At 36.1% G+C, this 16,695-nt stretch overlaps 1 protein-coding gene across 4 annotated transcripts in view; it reads left to right on the top strand.

The window, feature by feature from the left end:
- FNDC3A (fibronectin type III domain containing 3A) overlaps window positions 1-16,695 on the top strand; it is a 143,664-nt gene that overhangs the window by 89,342 nt on the left and 37,627 nt on the right. For all 4 annotated transcript variants that reach the window (XM_049646901.1, XM_049646902.1, XM_049646903.1 and 1 more), the window contains 4 exons: window positions 5,410-5,650; window positions 9,618-9,887; window positions 11,013-11,071; window positions 16,459-16,616. In XM_049646901.1, the coding sequence (XP_049502858.1) occupies window positions 5,410-5,650; window positions 9,618-9,887; window positions 11,013-11,071; window positions 16,459-16,616 (728 nt within the window). The remainder of the gene's footprint in view (window positions 1-5,409; window positions 5,651-9,617; window positions 9,888-11,012; window positions 11,072-16,458; window positions 16,617-16,695) is intronic.

Raw genomic sequence — 16,695 nt, 5'->3', positions numbered from 1 at the left:
TTTAACCAGTGAGATATCTCACTTGTGTTGTGAAATTTAAAAAGACCCTGGAGGACAGGTACCTGTGGATTCTGTGTCTACAAAATGGATATGACATGGAATTAAAGCCAAACTGCAAGAGTTCAAATACTGGCTCCTCCACTTACTGCCTGTGTGATCTTAGTGAGTTACTTAGCATCTGTATGCCTCAGTTTCCCCATCTGAAAAATGGAGATAATAGTACCTATTTGTAATATTGTTACAAGCATTAAATAGTTAATACGTGTCCCTTGAGGAACTTACAGTTAAGTTATAAAACACATGCATTTGGAAAGTTACAAACACTGCAGTGTTATAAATACCTACCAAGTGATACAGAATAAATGTAATAGAAATGATAAGAGGGAGAGGTCATTGAGATTGTGGTGTCGGGATAGGGTTCATGGAAATCAATCAAAATAAACCTTCTGCAGACCCCTAGCCCCGCATCTCTACCAACATTTGGGGTTACGTGTTCTGCCCTCTCATCTCAACTAACACTCTTCCTTTTCACCTAGAACAGAGACAGACTTTCCTGCTCCTGTCTAGACCCAGTGCCCCCATTGGAGTCTTGGATCCCATTCCCTTTTGCCTTCATTTTCTCCTCTCTCTTCCACATCATCAGTTTCTTATTCTCTGATGGGTCATTCTGATTAGTATATTGGCATGTTGTAATTGCTCTCCCTAAAAACAAATTTTAAGATATTTGATTCTACTACTACTAGCCACCACTCTATTTCTATGTTCCCCTCTGCAGGAATAGTTCCCAAAATTGGGCTTTTATCTCTCTAATTCTGCTCCCCACTTTGTCTCTTACCCACTCCAGTCAGGGTCTGCCCCTGTGATTAGGGGATGAGGACCAAAACTGTCCTCATCCAAGTCACAGTGACTTTCACATTGCCAAATCCAGTGGTCAGCTTTTAGTCTTCATTTTACTTGACCTTTCAGCAGCAAAGTTGATCTTTCCTCCTTAATACACTTCACCAAACTTCCAGACTCCACAGTCCTCTTCCTACCTTGCTTGGTTGCCCTTTTGCAGTCTTTTCAGAACTACAGACTAGTATATCTAACTACATACTCAACATTTCCACTTAGATGTCTCATAGACATAAGCAAATTCATGTGTCCAAAACCTAAAACTCCAAATCTCACCCCCCAAAATAATTTATTCTACCCTACAGCCTTCCCCTTCACAGTTGATGGAACACCACCCTTCCATAACTTCTTGTTCTCACTTCTCCAGTGGTGTCATCAGCTAATCTTGTTGTTCTGCCTTCATATATATGCAGAATGCGGATGTCTTTTTACCACCTGCTCCAACCCACCACCATTTCTTGCCTAGATACTGCAATAGCTTCCTGTTTTCCTTGGTTTCCCTGTTTTTTTCCCTTGCCCTACAATCTATTCTCAACTCAGTAGCCAGAGAGTAATCCTATTAATTGTAAGGTTATATCAAGATTTCTCAACTTTGACACTACAAACATTTTATTAGGCCCGATAATTTTTGTTATAGGGAATTGTCTGCTGTGTTGTAGGGTATTGAGCAGCATCTCTGACCGTTCTACCTACTAGATTCTGGTAGTATCTGCCCCCCAGTTGTGACAGCCAAAAATGTCTCCAGATACTGCCAAATGCCCTTTAGGGGGACAAAATCACCTCTGGCTAGGCACCAGTGGCTTATATCACCCTTCTGCCCAAAACTTTGTGATTGTTTTCCCTTTCACTGAGAGTAAATACTGAAGTCCATGTATTTAATAGCTCATATGGCCCTACCTGACCTGGCCACTCCCTTTAACTCTTTGACCTTACCTGCTTCTACCCTTCCTTCTTACACTGAGCCAGTTGCACTGACTTCCTACTAAAGCTACTTATATCTATTAGGGGCTTTGTTCTGTTTTCTCTGCCCAGAACACACTTCCAGATTTCTCCATGGCTAATTCCTTCAGTTCTGCTCAAATTTCATTTTGCCAATAAGGCGTATCCTAGTCACTCTGTCTTATCTGCAATCTGTCCTACTCCCACAATACTTCTGGTCTCACTTACCTGTTTTTCCCCCCATAATATTTATCACCTTGCAAAATTATATAAATGATTTACTTCTGTTTTTGTGTTTATCCTCCCTATTAGTGTATGTGACCCTACGAAGACATTACTCACATTAGTTTCTTGCCTTAATTATTACCAATGTCTTTGTTGTGGTCAAAAACAAATTATTTTTTAGGGGTGCCTGGTCAGTTAAGCATCCAGCTCTTGATTTTGGCTCAGGTCACGATCTCCCAGTTTGTGAGATCGAGCCCTGCTGTCAGTGCAGAGCCTGCTTGGGATTCTGTCTCTCTCTCGCTCTCTGCCCCTCCCCCTGCTCACGCTCTCTCTCAAAATAAAAATCAATAAACTTTAAAAAATGCTTTTAAAATGAATGGAGAAGGTAAAGTTAGAGCTAGATATGGAAGGATGGATGGGATTTGTGTAGTTATAGATTAAGGGGAGGCAAAGAGTAGAAGAAAGATGGCACAAACAAAAGTCCAAGATACAGAAATGTATAGGTCTGTATGAAGATAGGTTTTTAGTATACCAGCCTGGCTGGAGTTAAGGGTTCAGGATTTGGTGTAGAAGAAAAATACATCTAGGAAGGTAGGTTGGAGCAAGACTGAACAGTGTCAGAGAATATGGACTGTAATCCTATCAACAACGGGAGTCATTTAATATTTGTGAGTTGGAGAGTTGATAATGGTGAAAGTAGTGTATTGCAACAGACGCTGGTTTGGCTTATTCAAAATCCACTCCAGACTCCTAATGTCCCTTCCTGTGGGTTAGAGGCTGAAAAGCTATGGTTTCCAGATTCTCCAGCTAGGGATCCAGATATTTCATTTCTACCAATTACATACACTTGTCTGAGGCTTTAAATTCAAAACTGAGTTAAAATAGGGAGAAAAGCCGGATATGTGACATTTATTTTGCTGGAAGCAAGGCATTTATAGTTCTAGAGTTAGTATGTAAAAAACAGCGAAGTCATTTGGTCTTCTAGTCCTATGTTACAAGTCCTCTCCTACTCCAACAGGTAAGGGTAGTTTAATAGGCTGTTTTAATTGTAACTATAATTTTTCTAAAGCAATAATTATTTATTTGTAATTTAAGCTTATCTATACCTAAACAAGTGTGTTTTCTAATATATCTACCAAGCATGTATATATTTATAATACAAAAATTGCTACTTTTTTTTTTTTTTAAGTTTATTTATGTAATCTCTACCCCCAGCATGGGGCTCAAACTCATAACCCCAGGGTCAAGAGTTGCATGCTTTTCCTATTGAGACAACCATGCACCCCCAAAATTTGCTATTCTTAAGAAAACTTGGGGTGCCTTGGTGGCTCAGTCGGTTAAGCATCTGACTTTGGCTCAGGTCATAATTTCGTAGTTTCTAAATTCTAGCCCTGCGTCAGGCTCTGTGCTGACAGCTCAGCCTGGAGTCTGCTTCAGATTCTGTGTCTCCCTCTCTCTGCCTCTCCCCCACTTGTGCTCGCTTGCTCTCTCTCTCAAAAATAAATAAACATTTTCTTTAAAAAAAAAAGCTTTTAATAAATAAATAAAAAGAATAGTAAAACTTGTTCTTCCTGAAAATATCAGGATTTGCCTTTAAGTTAGCGCTTTGCATTTCAATAATTTTCTGTTTCTTTAGGAAGAGGAAAAGCATTATTATTGATTTCTTATACCTTGATAGTAATCTTGTAAGTCTAAAAAGGTAAGGGCCCTTGGGGCACCTGGGTAGCTCAGTCGGTTAAGCATCAGACTTCAGCTCAGGTCATGATCTGTATGTGGGTTTGACCCTGCGTCAGGCTCTGTGCTGACAGCTCAGAGCCTGGAGCCTCCTTTGGATTCTGTGTCTCCCTCTCTATCTGCCCCTTCCCCGCTTACTCTCTGTCTCTCTCAAAAATAAATAAAAGTTTAAAAACAATTAAAAAATAAATAAAAATAAAAAGGTAGGGGCCCTGTTTTGGTAGAAGAATTCCTAATTTTGAGATAAAATCCTATATCCAGAAGGCTTTCCTTGTAGCTCCAATGAGGTTCAAAGGGAATAAATCTGTCATTTTAAAAACTCCTTTCCTACAGTTTAAACCCCATTTCAAAAAGGTATGATTTCTAAGATTAGGGTATGGGTTAGGGCCAGAATAATGGTTAGGGTTAGGGACAGTGTGAGGATATGTGCCTATTATCCAGTACTTCAGAGACCTCTCCAGAAGGATAGCTTCAGGGTTAAGGTTAGAGGTTAGAGTTAGGCACATACCCTCACACTGTCCCTAACCCTAACTCTAACCATTCTTCTGTCACTAAACCGAACCCTAATACTAGATCTGAGGGGAAAAAAAGATTTGGTGTATATATAAAATGGAATATTACTCAGCCATAAAAATGAATGAAATCTTGCCATTTGCAACAACACAGATGAAGCTAGAGAGTATTTATTATGCCAAGCAGAATAAGTCAGAGAAAAACAAATACTAGATGACTTCACACATATGTGGAATTTTAAGAAACAAAACAAACGAGCAGATGGAAAAAAAAAAAAAAAGGAGCAGAGAGGCAAACCAAGAAATAGACACTTAACTATAGATAACACACAGATGGTTACAAGAGCGGGGGCGGTGGGGTGTGGGAGGTTGGCGTTAAATAGGTGATGGAGAATAAGGAGTGCACTTGTGAGGAGCATCCAGGGTTGTATGGAAGTGTTAACTCACTATATTGTGCACCAGAACCTAATTTGACACTGTATGTTAACCAACTGGAATTAAAATAAAAACTTTAAGAAAATATATAATTTCTAAAACTGAAAGCCACAGATACTTTGCTTAACTGGGAGTTAATATATTAGGTGTTTGTCTCCCTTGAAAAGATCCTCAACTGTTAAAATTCTCCTGGTCATGGTCATAAGAATTCTGTACCTAAATGCAATATATGGTTGATTTTAGATACCTGGATCCAGTTTTTTTCCCCATATCTATTTCACAGTTTGTGTTCTTTCCACAGCTTATTCCTACCCATAATATGGAAAAGGAAATTAATTCCTAATCCTGTTGTTATTTGACCCAAAAATTTCCTTGAGTCTCCTTTTGTTGTTAACGCATCACTAAATGCACATAACACATAGGAATAAATACCTGATATTGTAGTTCATTATTTGTATTATTATTTAGCTAATCTCATCAGTGTTTTAAGATTTATATTGCATTGTATAATAAAAACTACCTCATCTTGTTCACTGCTAATTCGTGTGTACTTAGTGTATTTAATATGAACTTCTAATGAACTTCTAATGCTATAAAAATTCCTACTCTAACCTTTTACAAAAGAATTGCTTATATCTTATGGAAGAAATGTTTAATGTTCAATTTGTAGGTTATTGAAGACAATGGTGTTCGGAGAGTTGTTGTGGTTCCTCAGGCACCAGAGTTTCATCCTGGTGGTCACACAGTTATACACCGTTCTCCACATCCTCCTCCTCTGCCTGGTTTCATTCCTGTCCCAACCATGATGCCCCCTCCACCACGCCATATGTACTCACCAGTGACCGGAGCTGGAGACATGGCAACACAGTATATGCCACAGTATCAATCTTCTCAAGTATATGGAGATGTAGGTAAGATAAAAAATATTCCTATTTTATGGAATTAGTTCTTCTTTACTTGGATAGAACAGATGCTGTCTATCCTCCTATTATATAAAAGAAATGACCAACCTAGTGTCATACTCATGTTCTCTTGCCCAAGCACTGTGTTAAGTATTTAATCCTCATGATCACCCTTCAAAGCAAAAAGTAAACAAAATCAAAAAGGTAAAATAACTTCTATCATGCAGCAATATTTAGTGAGGATATATTCAAACCAGAGCTTTTCTTCTCTGTCTTGCCAACTAGGCTCTGAGGAAAGTTTTCAGCCAGGAGTAATCATACTGTTGTTAAATCCTTAAAGCTGTGATGCCACTTACCAAAGTTGCTAGGTTATGTAAAGGACTGAAAAAACAAAATAAGATACAACATTGGCCCCCAGGGAGTTAACAAATTATTGGGAAGAATAGACAACCACACACACATCCACAAAGAAGTAATCTTATTCTTTCCTATGGGTTTAAATACCATATACTAATTCCTCTCAGATTTGTATCTCCAGCCAAAACCTGGCCTCTAAGCTTCAGAAGGCTTAATTTCTTCTTGATACCTCCACTTAAATGTCTCATGCATCTCAGTTATATTGTTTCTAAACATAAATCTCAATTATGTAGCCTGCTTTTTCTCTGTCGTCTTTGTCTTGATACGTGATACCACTGCCACTCAGTTTGCTCAAGTGAAAGGCATATAGTCAAATTTGATTGTTACTTCTTTAACCCCTGCATCAATTGTTACCAGCTTTACTTTCAGAAGTTTCCCAGTTTTATCTACTTTTTTCCCCACTTCTACTCAAATCTAGTCCACTGTCAGCTCTTGTCAGAACAACTGCAAGAGCAGTTTTCCAGTTGGTTCTCTGCTGTCATTCTTGCCCCCAGCCATCCAAGCTCAGCCAGAGTGATCATTTTAAAATATAAATCTGATTTCTATTTTTATTTAAACTTTTCATTTTATTTAGAATAAAATCCTGAACCTTGCCTTAGACCAGGATTTCTCAACCTCTGTACTCTTGATATTTGGGAATGGATGAGTCTTTGTTTTGGAGCACAAAACTGCATTGTAGGATATTCAGGAGAAGCCATGCTGTCTACCTACCAGATGACAGTAGCATATCAACCCACCCTCCCCTATCCTCACCCAGTTGTGACAACTAAAATTATCTCCACACATTGCTGAATGAACCCTATGGGCCAAAATTGGCCCTGGTTGCAAACCACTGGCCTGGATAAGGCCCTGCCCTGTGGCCTCTGACTGCTTTGTTCCACTTGTCCCCAACCCACCCCCTTCAGCTTTTCAAAACCTCCAAGCTCTTTTTGAGAACACCATGTTCTCTCCACCAGGAATGCTCTTTTCCCTTTTCTGTAGAAGGCTCTGTTTTTTTCCCGATAGATTTCAGCTTTCATAGAGACCCTCTGTGATCTTATCAGTCACTCACACTGAAACCTGTTTCCTTCACAGAACTTAACACAGTTTGATTTTGTTTTAATTTGTATGTCTGTCTTCGTTGTTTGACAGTAAACCCCCTGAGAACTAAATCTTTTTTATTTGTCACCTGCACTTAGTAGTATCTATCATTAATGTTTAGTAAATTTACAGAGTAAACAACTCTAAATATAGAACTTTAAATACACAGCATAGCCTATAAGCAGTATCTTATATGTTATGTCATGTATCATATATACTTTTCAAACTTAACTTCTGTTGCCCAAGTAATGCATGTTGATTCTGTGGGTCTGGGTGGAGTTTGGGTTTCTGCATCTCTAACAAACTCCCAGGTAAGGCTCATGCAGTGGTCCAGTGAAAACTTGAGTAGTAAGAGTTTATACTACAAATCAGTCTCATTCTTCTATTATGACTTATTTTTAAAAAGGTGTTTGAGAAAATTACAATAAAAAACTAGATGTGATAATTATTGCTATTTCGCATTGTTAGAACCCATTGTTGTTCAGAGGGGATATTAGAATACGTGGATATGATTCATAATGTTGTGAAGGAAAGTGAAAAATACAAACCCATTAAAGGGTACAAATTTAAAAACTAGCTACCCGGTGATGGAAGACAAGAGTCGTATTGTATTTAAGATTATAAGCCAAAGCATCCGCCACTGGATCCAAATAACAGTTTTATAACCAGTAGCTGCCTCCATAAAAAGGAAATTCTAGCTCCTTCATATAAATATATGCACAATATGTATATTTGATATAAATGTTCAATCAATATGTTGTTTTTATGTCTAGCATTTTTTCATTTAGGCTATTTAAGGCTTAGTTCAAGAGTGTAGCATGATGATACTCCCTGCTTATGGCTGAAAAGTACTACATTATGTGGATATAACATTGTTTACTCATTTATTAACTGATGGGCATTTGAGTTATTTCCACTTTTTGTCTATTATGAATAATGATGCCTTGACAGTTGTAAACAAGTAGACAGGTTTTCACTTCTGGGTATATATCTAAGAGTGGAATTGCTGGCTTATATAGTAATTTTATGTTTAACTTCTTGAGAAGCTGCAAAACTTGTCCTTAGTGTTTGCACTATTTTACATTTCTATCAGCAATGTGTGAGGGTTCTAATTTCTCCATATCCTTGTTAAAACTTGATTCTAGCCATTCTGGTAAGTATGAACTTTTGTCTCATTGTGGTTTTGATTTGCTTGTCTCATTACTGATATTGAACATCTTTTCATTTGCTTTAGTGGCCATTTGTTTATCTTTTTTCAAGAGATGTCCGTTCAAATCCTGCACTCATTTTTTTATTTGGGTTATTTGTCTTTTTATTGTTGAGCTGTAATAGTTTTGATGTATTCTGGATACAAGTCCTTATCAGATTTATGATATGCAGGTATTTTCTCCCATATTGTCTTTTCACTTTCTCAGTGGTATCCTTTAATGCAGAAAAGAAAATTTTGGTGAATCTGATTTATTTTTCTTGGATTGCTTGTGCTTTTGGTGTCGTATCAAAGAAACTATTATCTAACCCAAAGTCATACAGATTTACAGCTGTGTTTCCTTCTATGAGTTTAATAGTTTTACTTCCTACATTTAGGTCTTTGACTCATTTTAATTTTTGTATATGGTGTGAGGTAGGTGTCCAGACTCATTCTTTTACATGTAGATAACCAAATGCCTATTTTTTTTTTATGCTAATGTTTTATGTACCTATCCTTGTGATACTCATTTCAAGAGTATTGTACTAATTTTCTTAAAACACTGATAAATGAAAACTTTACTAAGATTTTTGAGGCTTTTTAAAAAATATTTTTCTCATTACAGATTTTAAATTGAAACTAAAAAACTCTGAAGACAATTAATTTAACAATATTTTTGGAGTTTATTGATTTTATTATAGTGTTATGTGACTTTTAGTAAAATAAATATGTTCTTCTGAATTACACCCTTGAGTTTATGATATACAGAGATGCAGTATTTTGTACCTGGATTCTGTTCTTAGTAAACAATCGAACTTTTTTTCCTTAATTCCTAAAACTTTATTTTTCAGTGATGATTTGGTTTGTGGTGTTTTGTTTTTTGTTTTGTTTTAGTCGTCAGGGAATTTAGGCAGGTGGTGGTTTTCTGTTTACGTATTTTATATATTTGAAGTTGAAAGAGATGCTAAAAATGATGGCTACAAAAGAGCAGAAGAAAAAAAGAACTGTACACATTTCAATTCAGATCTTATTCCCCACCTATGATTATCATAACGTACCACCAAGCTGCTTCTGTGGAGATTAATAGTTAATTGGGAAAAGATGAAGAAGAGAAATATCTCTAAATTTATTTGATATATATAATTATAATCAAAAAGCTTGGTTCTGTCAGTTGATGGATAAATAGAAATAGCTTTGTTTTGCAGAATTATTCTTTGTAATGTTTCATAATAATTTTTATATAATGTAATGATAAATTTACTTCCCATTCCTTCTATTTTTATTTCTTCTTAGATGCTCACTCTACACATGGAAGGTCCAACTTTAGAGATGAAAGATCTAGCAAAACATATGAACGTTTGCAGAAAAAATTAAAGGATCGCCAAGGAACACAGAAGGATAAAATGAGCAGTCCACCATCATCACCCCAGAAATGCCCTTCTCCCATAAATGAACATAATGGGCTTATAAAAGCGCAAAATGCTAGTGGTGTAAACATAGGATCAACAAAGAACAAGTCCGGGAAAGGGAAAGGTGGTGCACAAATTGATACAGAAATAGAAGGTAACTATTTAAAACACTCATCTATTCCTGTTGGTGCTTTTCATCGTTATTTAATCAACCAAAAGTATATTCTTTCAGTTATTTCATCATGCTCCAGATAAGCTGTAGATTAATAACACTTCTAAATGTGAGAAAAGTTTTAGAACCCAAATTGTTGCTAGGGTACTTCTTTTTACAATTTGGGAAAGCTCAATTAGTAATTTCCCTTATATTGTAAATTTTACTAGCCAAGAGAAATTTCTGTCTGAAAGAAAAACCCTAATAAAGTTCATTCAGATTCATTTTCCTCTCTTTCTGTGCCTTTGACATGGCTGTTCTGGTTTTTATCAACTTCAGTTTTTTATTTCTCCCGACTTCTTTATATGTAAGTCCTTGAAAGCAACTCATTGTGTCATTTACCAGTCTATCTATATACTCTGTAGTTAGGACTGAGTAGTCTCCATTACTTTCTTCAGAAGTTTTTTCTCTTAAATCCCCATATTTCCTTAGGAACCTTCCCCAGCTTGTGAGTAATTTCTACTATATGAACTCTGAGCACTACTTCCTTTTCTTTATGATTTCCATTCCTCACCAACACATTTTAATGCTTTAACAACCTCATAACTGTTATATTAACAAAAATATTTCCCCATAATTTTGAGACCTTCTGATCATTCTGAAATCAGAATGAATGATATTTCAGAAGAGTTAAGCTAAAGTTTCAGATATATCAGTTATGAATACAAGTTCTGGTCAAGTCATTTATATTTTGGGAACCATAGTTAAGACCTTTTAAGAAACAAATAGTTAACTTGTAACTGTTAAGAGGTAGGAGATTGGGAAATGAGAATTTCAGAGAGTATTTTTTTTAACTATGAAAAACAATATACTTTATATTAGAAAAACTTAGTGACTGGTTCAGATATATATATATAATGGTATTATAATTAGTGATCACAGTTAAAATGGAAATAGAAACTGAAGTGAAGAATCCTGAAGAGCCACAAACTGCTGAATATGAACTAAAGTAAAAACTAGGAAATAAAAATCTCAGATTACAAACATAGTTTCAGAAGACACATTGTGGAGGGAGAGGGATGAATGTATTTTAGTTCATTTTTTAATATTCTTTTTTTTTTTTTTAAGAGAAAGATGAAGAAACTAAAGCTTTTGAAGCACTTCTTTCTAACATTGTCAAACCAGTGGTAAGTATTGTATGTATTTTCTTGACATTTATATTTAGTATTATTCACATAGGATTTTGGTATATTTTAATTAAGTCCTTTCTTAAAACCATATTAGAGGTACACGTGACTCTTGATCGTGGGGCCAAGAGTTCGAGCCCCACATTGGGTATAGAAATTACTTAAATAAAAATTTAGGGTGCCTGGGTGGCTCAGTTGCTTAAGCGTCTGACTCTTGGTTTTGACTCAGGTCATGATCTCACAGTTCATGAGTTCGAGCCCCACATGCAGCTCCATGCAGACAGTGCAGACCCTGCCTGGGATTCTGTCTCCCTCTCTTCCTGCCCCTCCCCTGCTTGCTCGCTCTCTCTCAATCTCTCAAAAATAAGTAAATAAATTTAATATTTTTTTTTTAAAAAGCTGTATTATAAGTAATGTGATATCAATAATGGATCAGTGTAGATCTCATATAAGGAGAGATCTGTTGATCAGTGAAGCAGAATAGTCAGTCAAGAATTCATTTCTTTTATGGTTTTTTTTTTTTTTTTTTTTTGAGAGAGCGTGAGCAGGGGAGGGTCAGAGAGAGGATCCGAAGCAGGCTCTGTTGCTGACAGGCTGACACCAGCAAGCCCAATGCAGGGCTCAAACTCACGAGAGCCGTGAGATCACGACCTGAGCCGAAGTCGGACCCTCAACTGACTAAGCCACCCAGGCACCCCCAAGAATTCATTTTTTAAACTAGGATTTAATATATGCTTCATATGTCATTAAGCAATGACATTGAAAATCATTGGAAGAGACAAGGATGTAATAAATAATGTGAGTACCACTGATCATCAGTTTTTTAAAAATCTGTTTATACTATTTCCATGTGAAATGTATTCAGTTAACTCTAGATGTAAAAAGAATTAAACTATAGAAGAAAGTTAATATTCCCTAGCCCTTTATAAGTATAGATGTAACGGCAGAAATCAGAAAATCAGCAAAAGGTATGGCAGTAAAACTGGCTACGTAAAATTTTCTGCTTGTTTTTTAAATAGCCTAAGTAAAGGCTATCATTCCTAATAGGAAATATATTTACATCAGATTTGACATAAGATTAATTTTAAATGCTCATACAAATTGAATTTTTTAAGCCCATTAAAAAACGAGCTCCACTCTGACAGTGCAGAATCTGTTGTGTCTCCATCTCTCTCTGCCCCTCCTCTGCTCACTCGCTCTCTCTCTCAAAACAGAACTGAGTTTATACATGTAAATTATAGAAACATGTGCAAAATTATTCCATAGTAATAGCTAATGCAAGTTTACTAGTGTCAGATTCTATTCAAAGTACTTCGAAAACATACCCATTATTTTCTTTAATTCCAGAACAACCTTCTGTGTACTATTTTCCCTATTTTACAGAAGATGAATCTGAAGCAAGAGTGGGTTTAATAAGTAGTATTGAAATTCAGTCAATGTCCTTCCAAGATCTATGTATATCACTAGATTTACTAAAAAAAGAAATTTGCAAGCCTTAATAGGATTGGTATTTGAATGACATACTGGCTAATACCAGCAGTATTTACTTGTTATAGTATATAATATTAAAAGTGTAATTTTTCAGGCCATAAATTGTGGAATAATTCTTTTAAAGAATTTCTTGCCCAGCATTATGAGGAAGATGTAATTTTGTAAAATAAGTCCTGTGTCATAAAACAAAGTAATGCTGATTGTTTTGTTTTGCTTTGTTTTATTTTAGTTTGTTTTTATAGTTTGGGTAGCTATAACTCCTTTACTAAATTACTTGTGAGGTGTAGGTCAGGAGAGTGTGTGTGTATGTGTGTGTGTGTGTGTGTAGTTGTTTTCACATGCTCTGGTTCATTTAGAGCATCAAACTAAATGAGTTTTCACTTATTCCATAAATATTTGACCAGTAATAAAATCCCACATGCTGTGCTAAAAGCTGGAGATAGGATGAAAAGCAAAGGATAGGTATGGCCCCTGCCCTCAGAGCTTCAGTTAGTAGAATAAATCATGCGGTAAATATAAAATTCTATCTGTGAAGTGCCAGAACAAAGAGATACAGTGCTATAAGAAAATACAATAATAGGGGGGCTAGGCCTTGACAGGGTGTCAAAATAAATTTCCCTAAGGAAGAATAATTGAACTGAAATTTAAAGAAAAAGTAGTAATTGGATGTTGTGGGCTATGGGTGGGGATGGGAATTAGTGTGGGGAGAGTAGTGCAAAGTGACCAATGTTTGAAAAATACTGAACATGGCACATTTGAGAACCCCCCCCCCAAAAAAAAAGCTCACTCAGTGTGACTCAGGTGCAGTGTGTAGGGGAGAACATGGTGCTAATCTCAGCCTCAGCTACACATTCAGGGGTTGAGTGACCTACAAGTCACTTAACCTTTCTGAAACTACTTCTTCCATAAAATGGAGTATAATGGTATTGTATTTCCTCACATGCTAGAAATAATTAACTGTATAGATGAAAGTATTTGTCTTTATTATTGGGCTTCTTTGAAACTGTTTTAAGTCTCATTCTGTCAAAATCTACTGACATCTTTTTTTTTTTCTTTTTTCCTCCCTCCCACCCCCTATTTTAATAATGCTTAAAATTAGACATCGATTGCCTTTTATTCAGTACCTTTTTACTTTCAGAATTTTTATCCTCTCCTTTTCCTTTTAATGTTCACTGAAACGTCTGATGACTCCAGGTTTCCTTAGACTCGACCTTTGAGTTATCTTCAGAATAATTCTCTCACTTCCTGATCCCAGTATCCATACAAGGGGATTGTCATTTCAGTAGCTTCCTAACTACTGTTTTAGCTGAAAACAGCTGCTACCTAGAAGTGAGTTCAGTATGGAGGCATTGTGTAATGGGAAAAGAACTGATTTATTCAGGTCCTACTCACTACTAGTTGAGTGACTTCAAAGAAGTCACCTAATCTTTCTGAATACGTTTCTTCTGTAAAATGTATCTTTTTTGTCTTAGAGGGTAATTGCAAGAATCAAATGAGATGAATATAAAAGCAAATTTTACCTCTAAAGTAGCATACAAATAGAAGACTCATTTCAGATGATTTCCATATATTTATGTACTTATGTAAGTTCATAGGATATTTTACTGAAAAAAGTTACCAGGAATGGAATTCTTGAACTATAAAGTAAATTTTTATGATAGTTCCCAAGTAGCTCTACACAAAGATCATACCAATACATACTCTAATATATAGTCTTACCTACACTTAAGAGAGTGTACATTTCTCCAAACCCTGAACACAATGGTTATTACTAGCTTTTTAATCTTCCCAATGTGTTGGAAGAAAATTGGTACCTTGTCTTAATTTGCATTTATTTAATTATGAATGCAATTACATGAAAATAAACTAAAAATGGATTAAAGGTCTAAATTTGAGACCTGGAAACATAAAACTCCTAGAAAAAAACATGGGCAACAATTTGTTTGACATCAGCTATAGAACATTTTTCTATATATGTCTCCTTAGGCAAGGAAACAAAAGCAAAATTAAACTATTGGGACTACACCAGTATGAGATACCACTTTACACCTGTCAGAATGGCTAAAATCAAAAAGAATATAACAAATGTTGGCAAGGATGTGGAGAAAAAGGAACCCTCATACACTTTAATGGGAATGCAAATTGGTGTAGCCACTATGAAAAACAATATGGAGGTTCCTCAAAAAGTCAAAAACATAACTATTATATGATCCAGTAATTCGATTACTGGGTTTTTACCCAAAGAAAACAAAAACACTAATTCAACACTAATTCAAAAAGATCTATGCACTCTTATGTTACAGCACTACTTACAATAGCTAAGTATGGAAGCAATCCCAAGCATCCATTCATAGATGAATGAATAAAGATGTGGTATATAGGTAACATATATACAATGGAATATTACTCAGCCATAAAAAAGAATGAAATCTCACCATTTGCAACAACATGGATGGACCTAGAGAGTATAATCCTCAGTGAAATGAGTCAGAGAAAGACAAATATCATATGATTTCACTCCTATGTGGAATTTAAGAGGCAAAACAGATGAACAAACAAGAAAAGAGACCAAAAAACAGACTCTTAAATACATAGAACAAACTGGTGGTTGCCAGAGGGGAAATTAATGTGGGGATGGGTGAAAAAGATAAAGGGGATTAAGAATACGTTATCAGGGGTGCTTGGCTGGCTCAGTTCAATGGAGCATGTGACTCTTGATCTTGGGGTTGTGAATTCAAGCCCCACAATGGGTTTAGAGTTTACTTAAAAATAAAATCTTAAAAAAAAAAGAAAAGTATACACTTACCTTGGTGAGCACTAAGAAATGTATAGAATTGTTCAGTCTCACTGTATTATACACCTGAAACTAATACAACGTTGTATATATACTTCAACCCATTTCTATAAACCTTAACACAGTGGACACATTACTAACTTTTTAATCTTCCTAGTCTGTTGGATGAAAAGTGGTATCTTGTTTTAATTTACATTTATTTAATTGTGACTGCATTTACACATCATTTGTTAGATTATCAATTTATATTTCTTTAGTCAGTTTATATCCTTTGCTCATTTTTCTCGAGTTGTTTTCTTACTGTAAGACACTTTAGTTTTATTTTTTTTTTATTTTTTTTTTTTTATTTTTTTTTTTAGTGTTTTATTTTTGAGACAGAGAGAGACAAAGCGTGAGCAGGGGAGGGGCAGAGAGAGAGAGCGAGACACAGAATCCGAAGCAGGCTCCAGGCTCTGAGCTGTCAGCACAGAGCCCGACGTGGGGCTCGAACTCACAAACCGTGAGATCATGACCTGAGCCAAAGTCAGAGGCTTAACCAACTGAGCCACCCAGGCGCCCCTAGTTTTATTTTTTGAATTAAAAGCAGGGAGCACAAGCAGAGGAGAGGGGCAGAAAGAGAGAGGGGGAGGCCAGGGGGGAGAGAGAGGGAAAGAGAGAGAGAAAGAGATCTCACGTTCCATGCTCACACAGAGCCTGACACAAGACTAAGTCCCACTACCCTGGGATCATGATCTGAGCCACAATCAAGAGTTAGACACTAGACTGAAACAGGTACCCCATAAGATACTTTCTAAATTGAGGAAACGAACCTTCTCAAATACGTTATAAGTGGACTTTTTTCCCCCATTCTTTTTTGTGTATGGTGTTTACACTAATAGTTTTAAGTGGCCCATAATGGTCCTTGGATTTTTTTATTGAACCCATTTGCCCTTTCACAATAAATTATATCTCTTCTACAAATGGATAGGCTTCTGTTTGTGAGCCATTTTGTATAAGTAGATACAGATATATTTTGTTTAATCTTGAAACCTCATTAGATTTTCATTGTTCCTTGTGCTCATTACAGTTGTTTCAGACAGCTCTAAATATTATGTTTTTGCAGGCCTCAGACATCCAGTCAAGGACAGTAGTACTAACCTGGTCACCTCCTTCCAGCTTCATAAATGGTGAAACAGATGAGACTACCGTGCCAGAGCTCTATAGTTATGATATTCTGGTCTCAAGTACTGGGAAAGATGGGAAATATAAAAGTGTATATGCGTAAGTATTTGTTATGTTTCACTCCCTCCCATTATATAAGCCAGGGGTTTATATAAAGAGCTTAATACTAATTTTGTTC

This window comes from Panthera uncia (genome assembly GCF_023721935.1).
Source record: "Panthera uncia isolate 11264 chromosome A1 unlocalized genomic scaffold, Puncia_PCG_1.0 HiC_scaffold_16, whole genome shotgun sequence".
Lineage (NCBI taxonomy): Eukaryota > Metazoa > Chordata > Mammalia > Carnivora > Felidae > Panthera > Panthera uncia.
The sequence above is the reverse complement of the archived record's forward strand: the minus strand, read 5'-3'. Positions and strand labels throughout refer to the sequence as shown.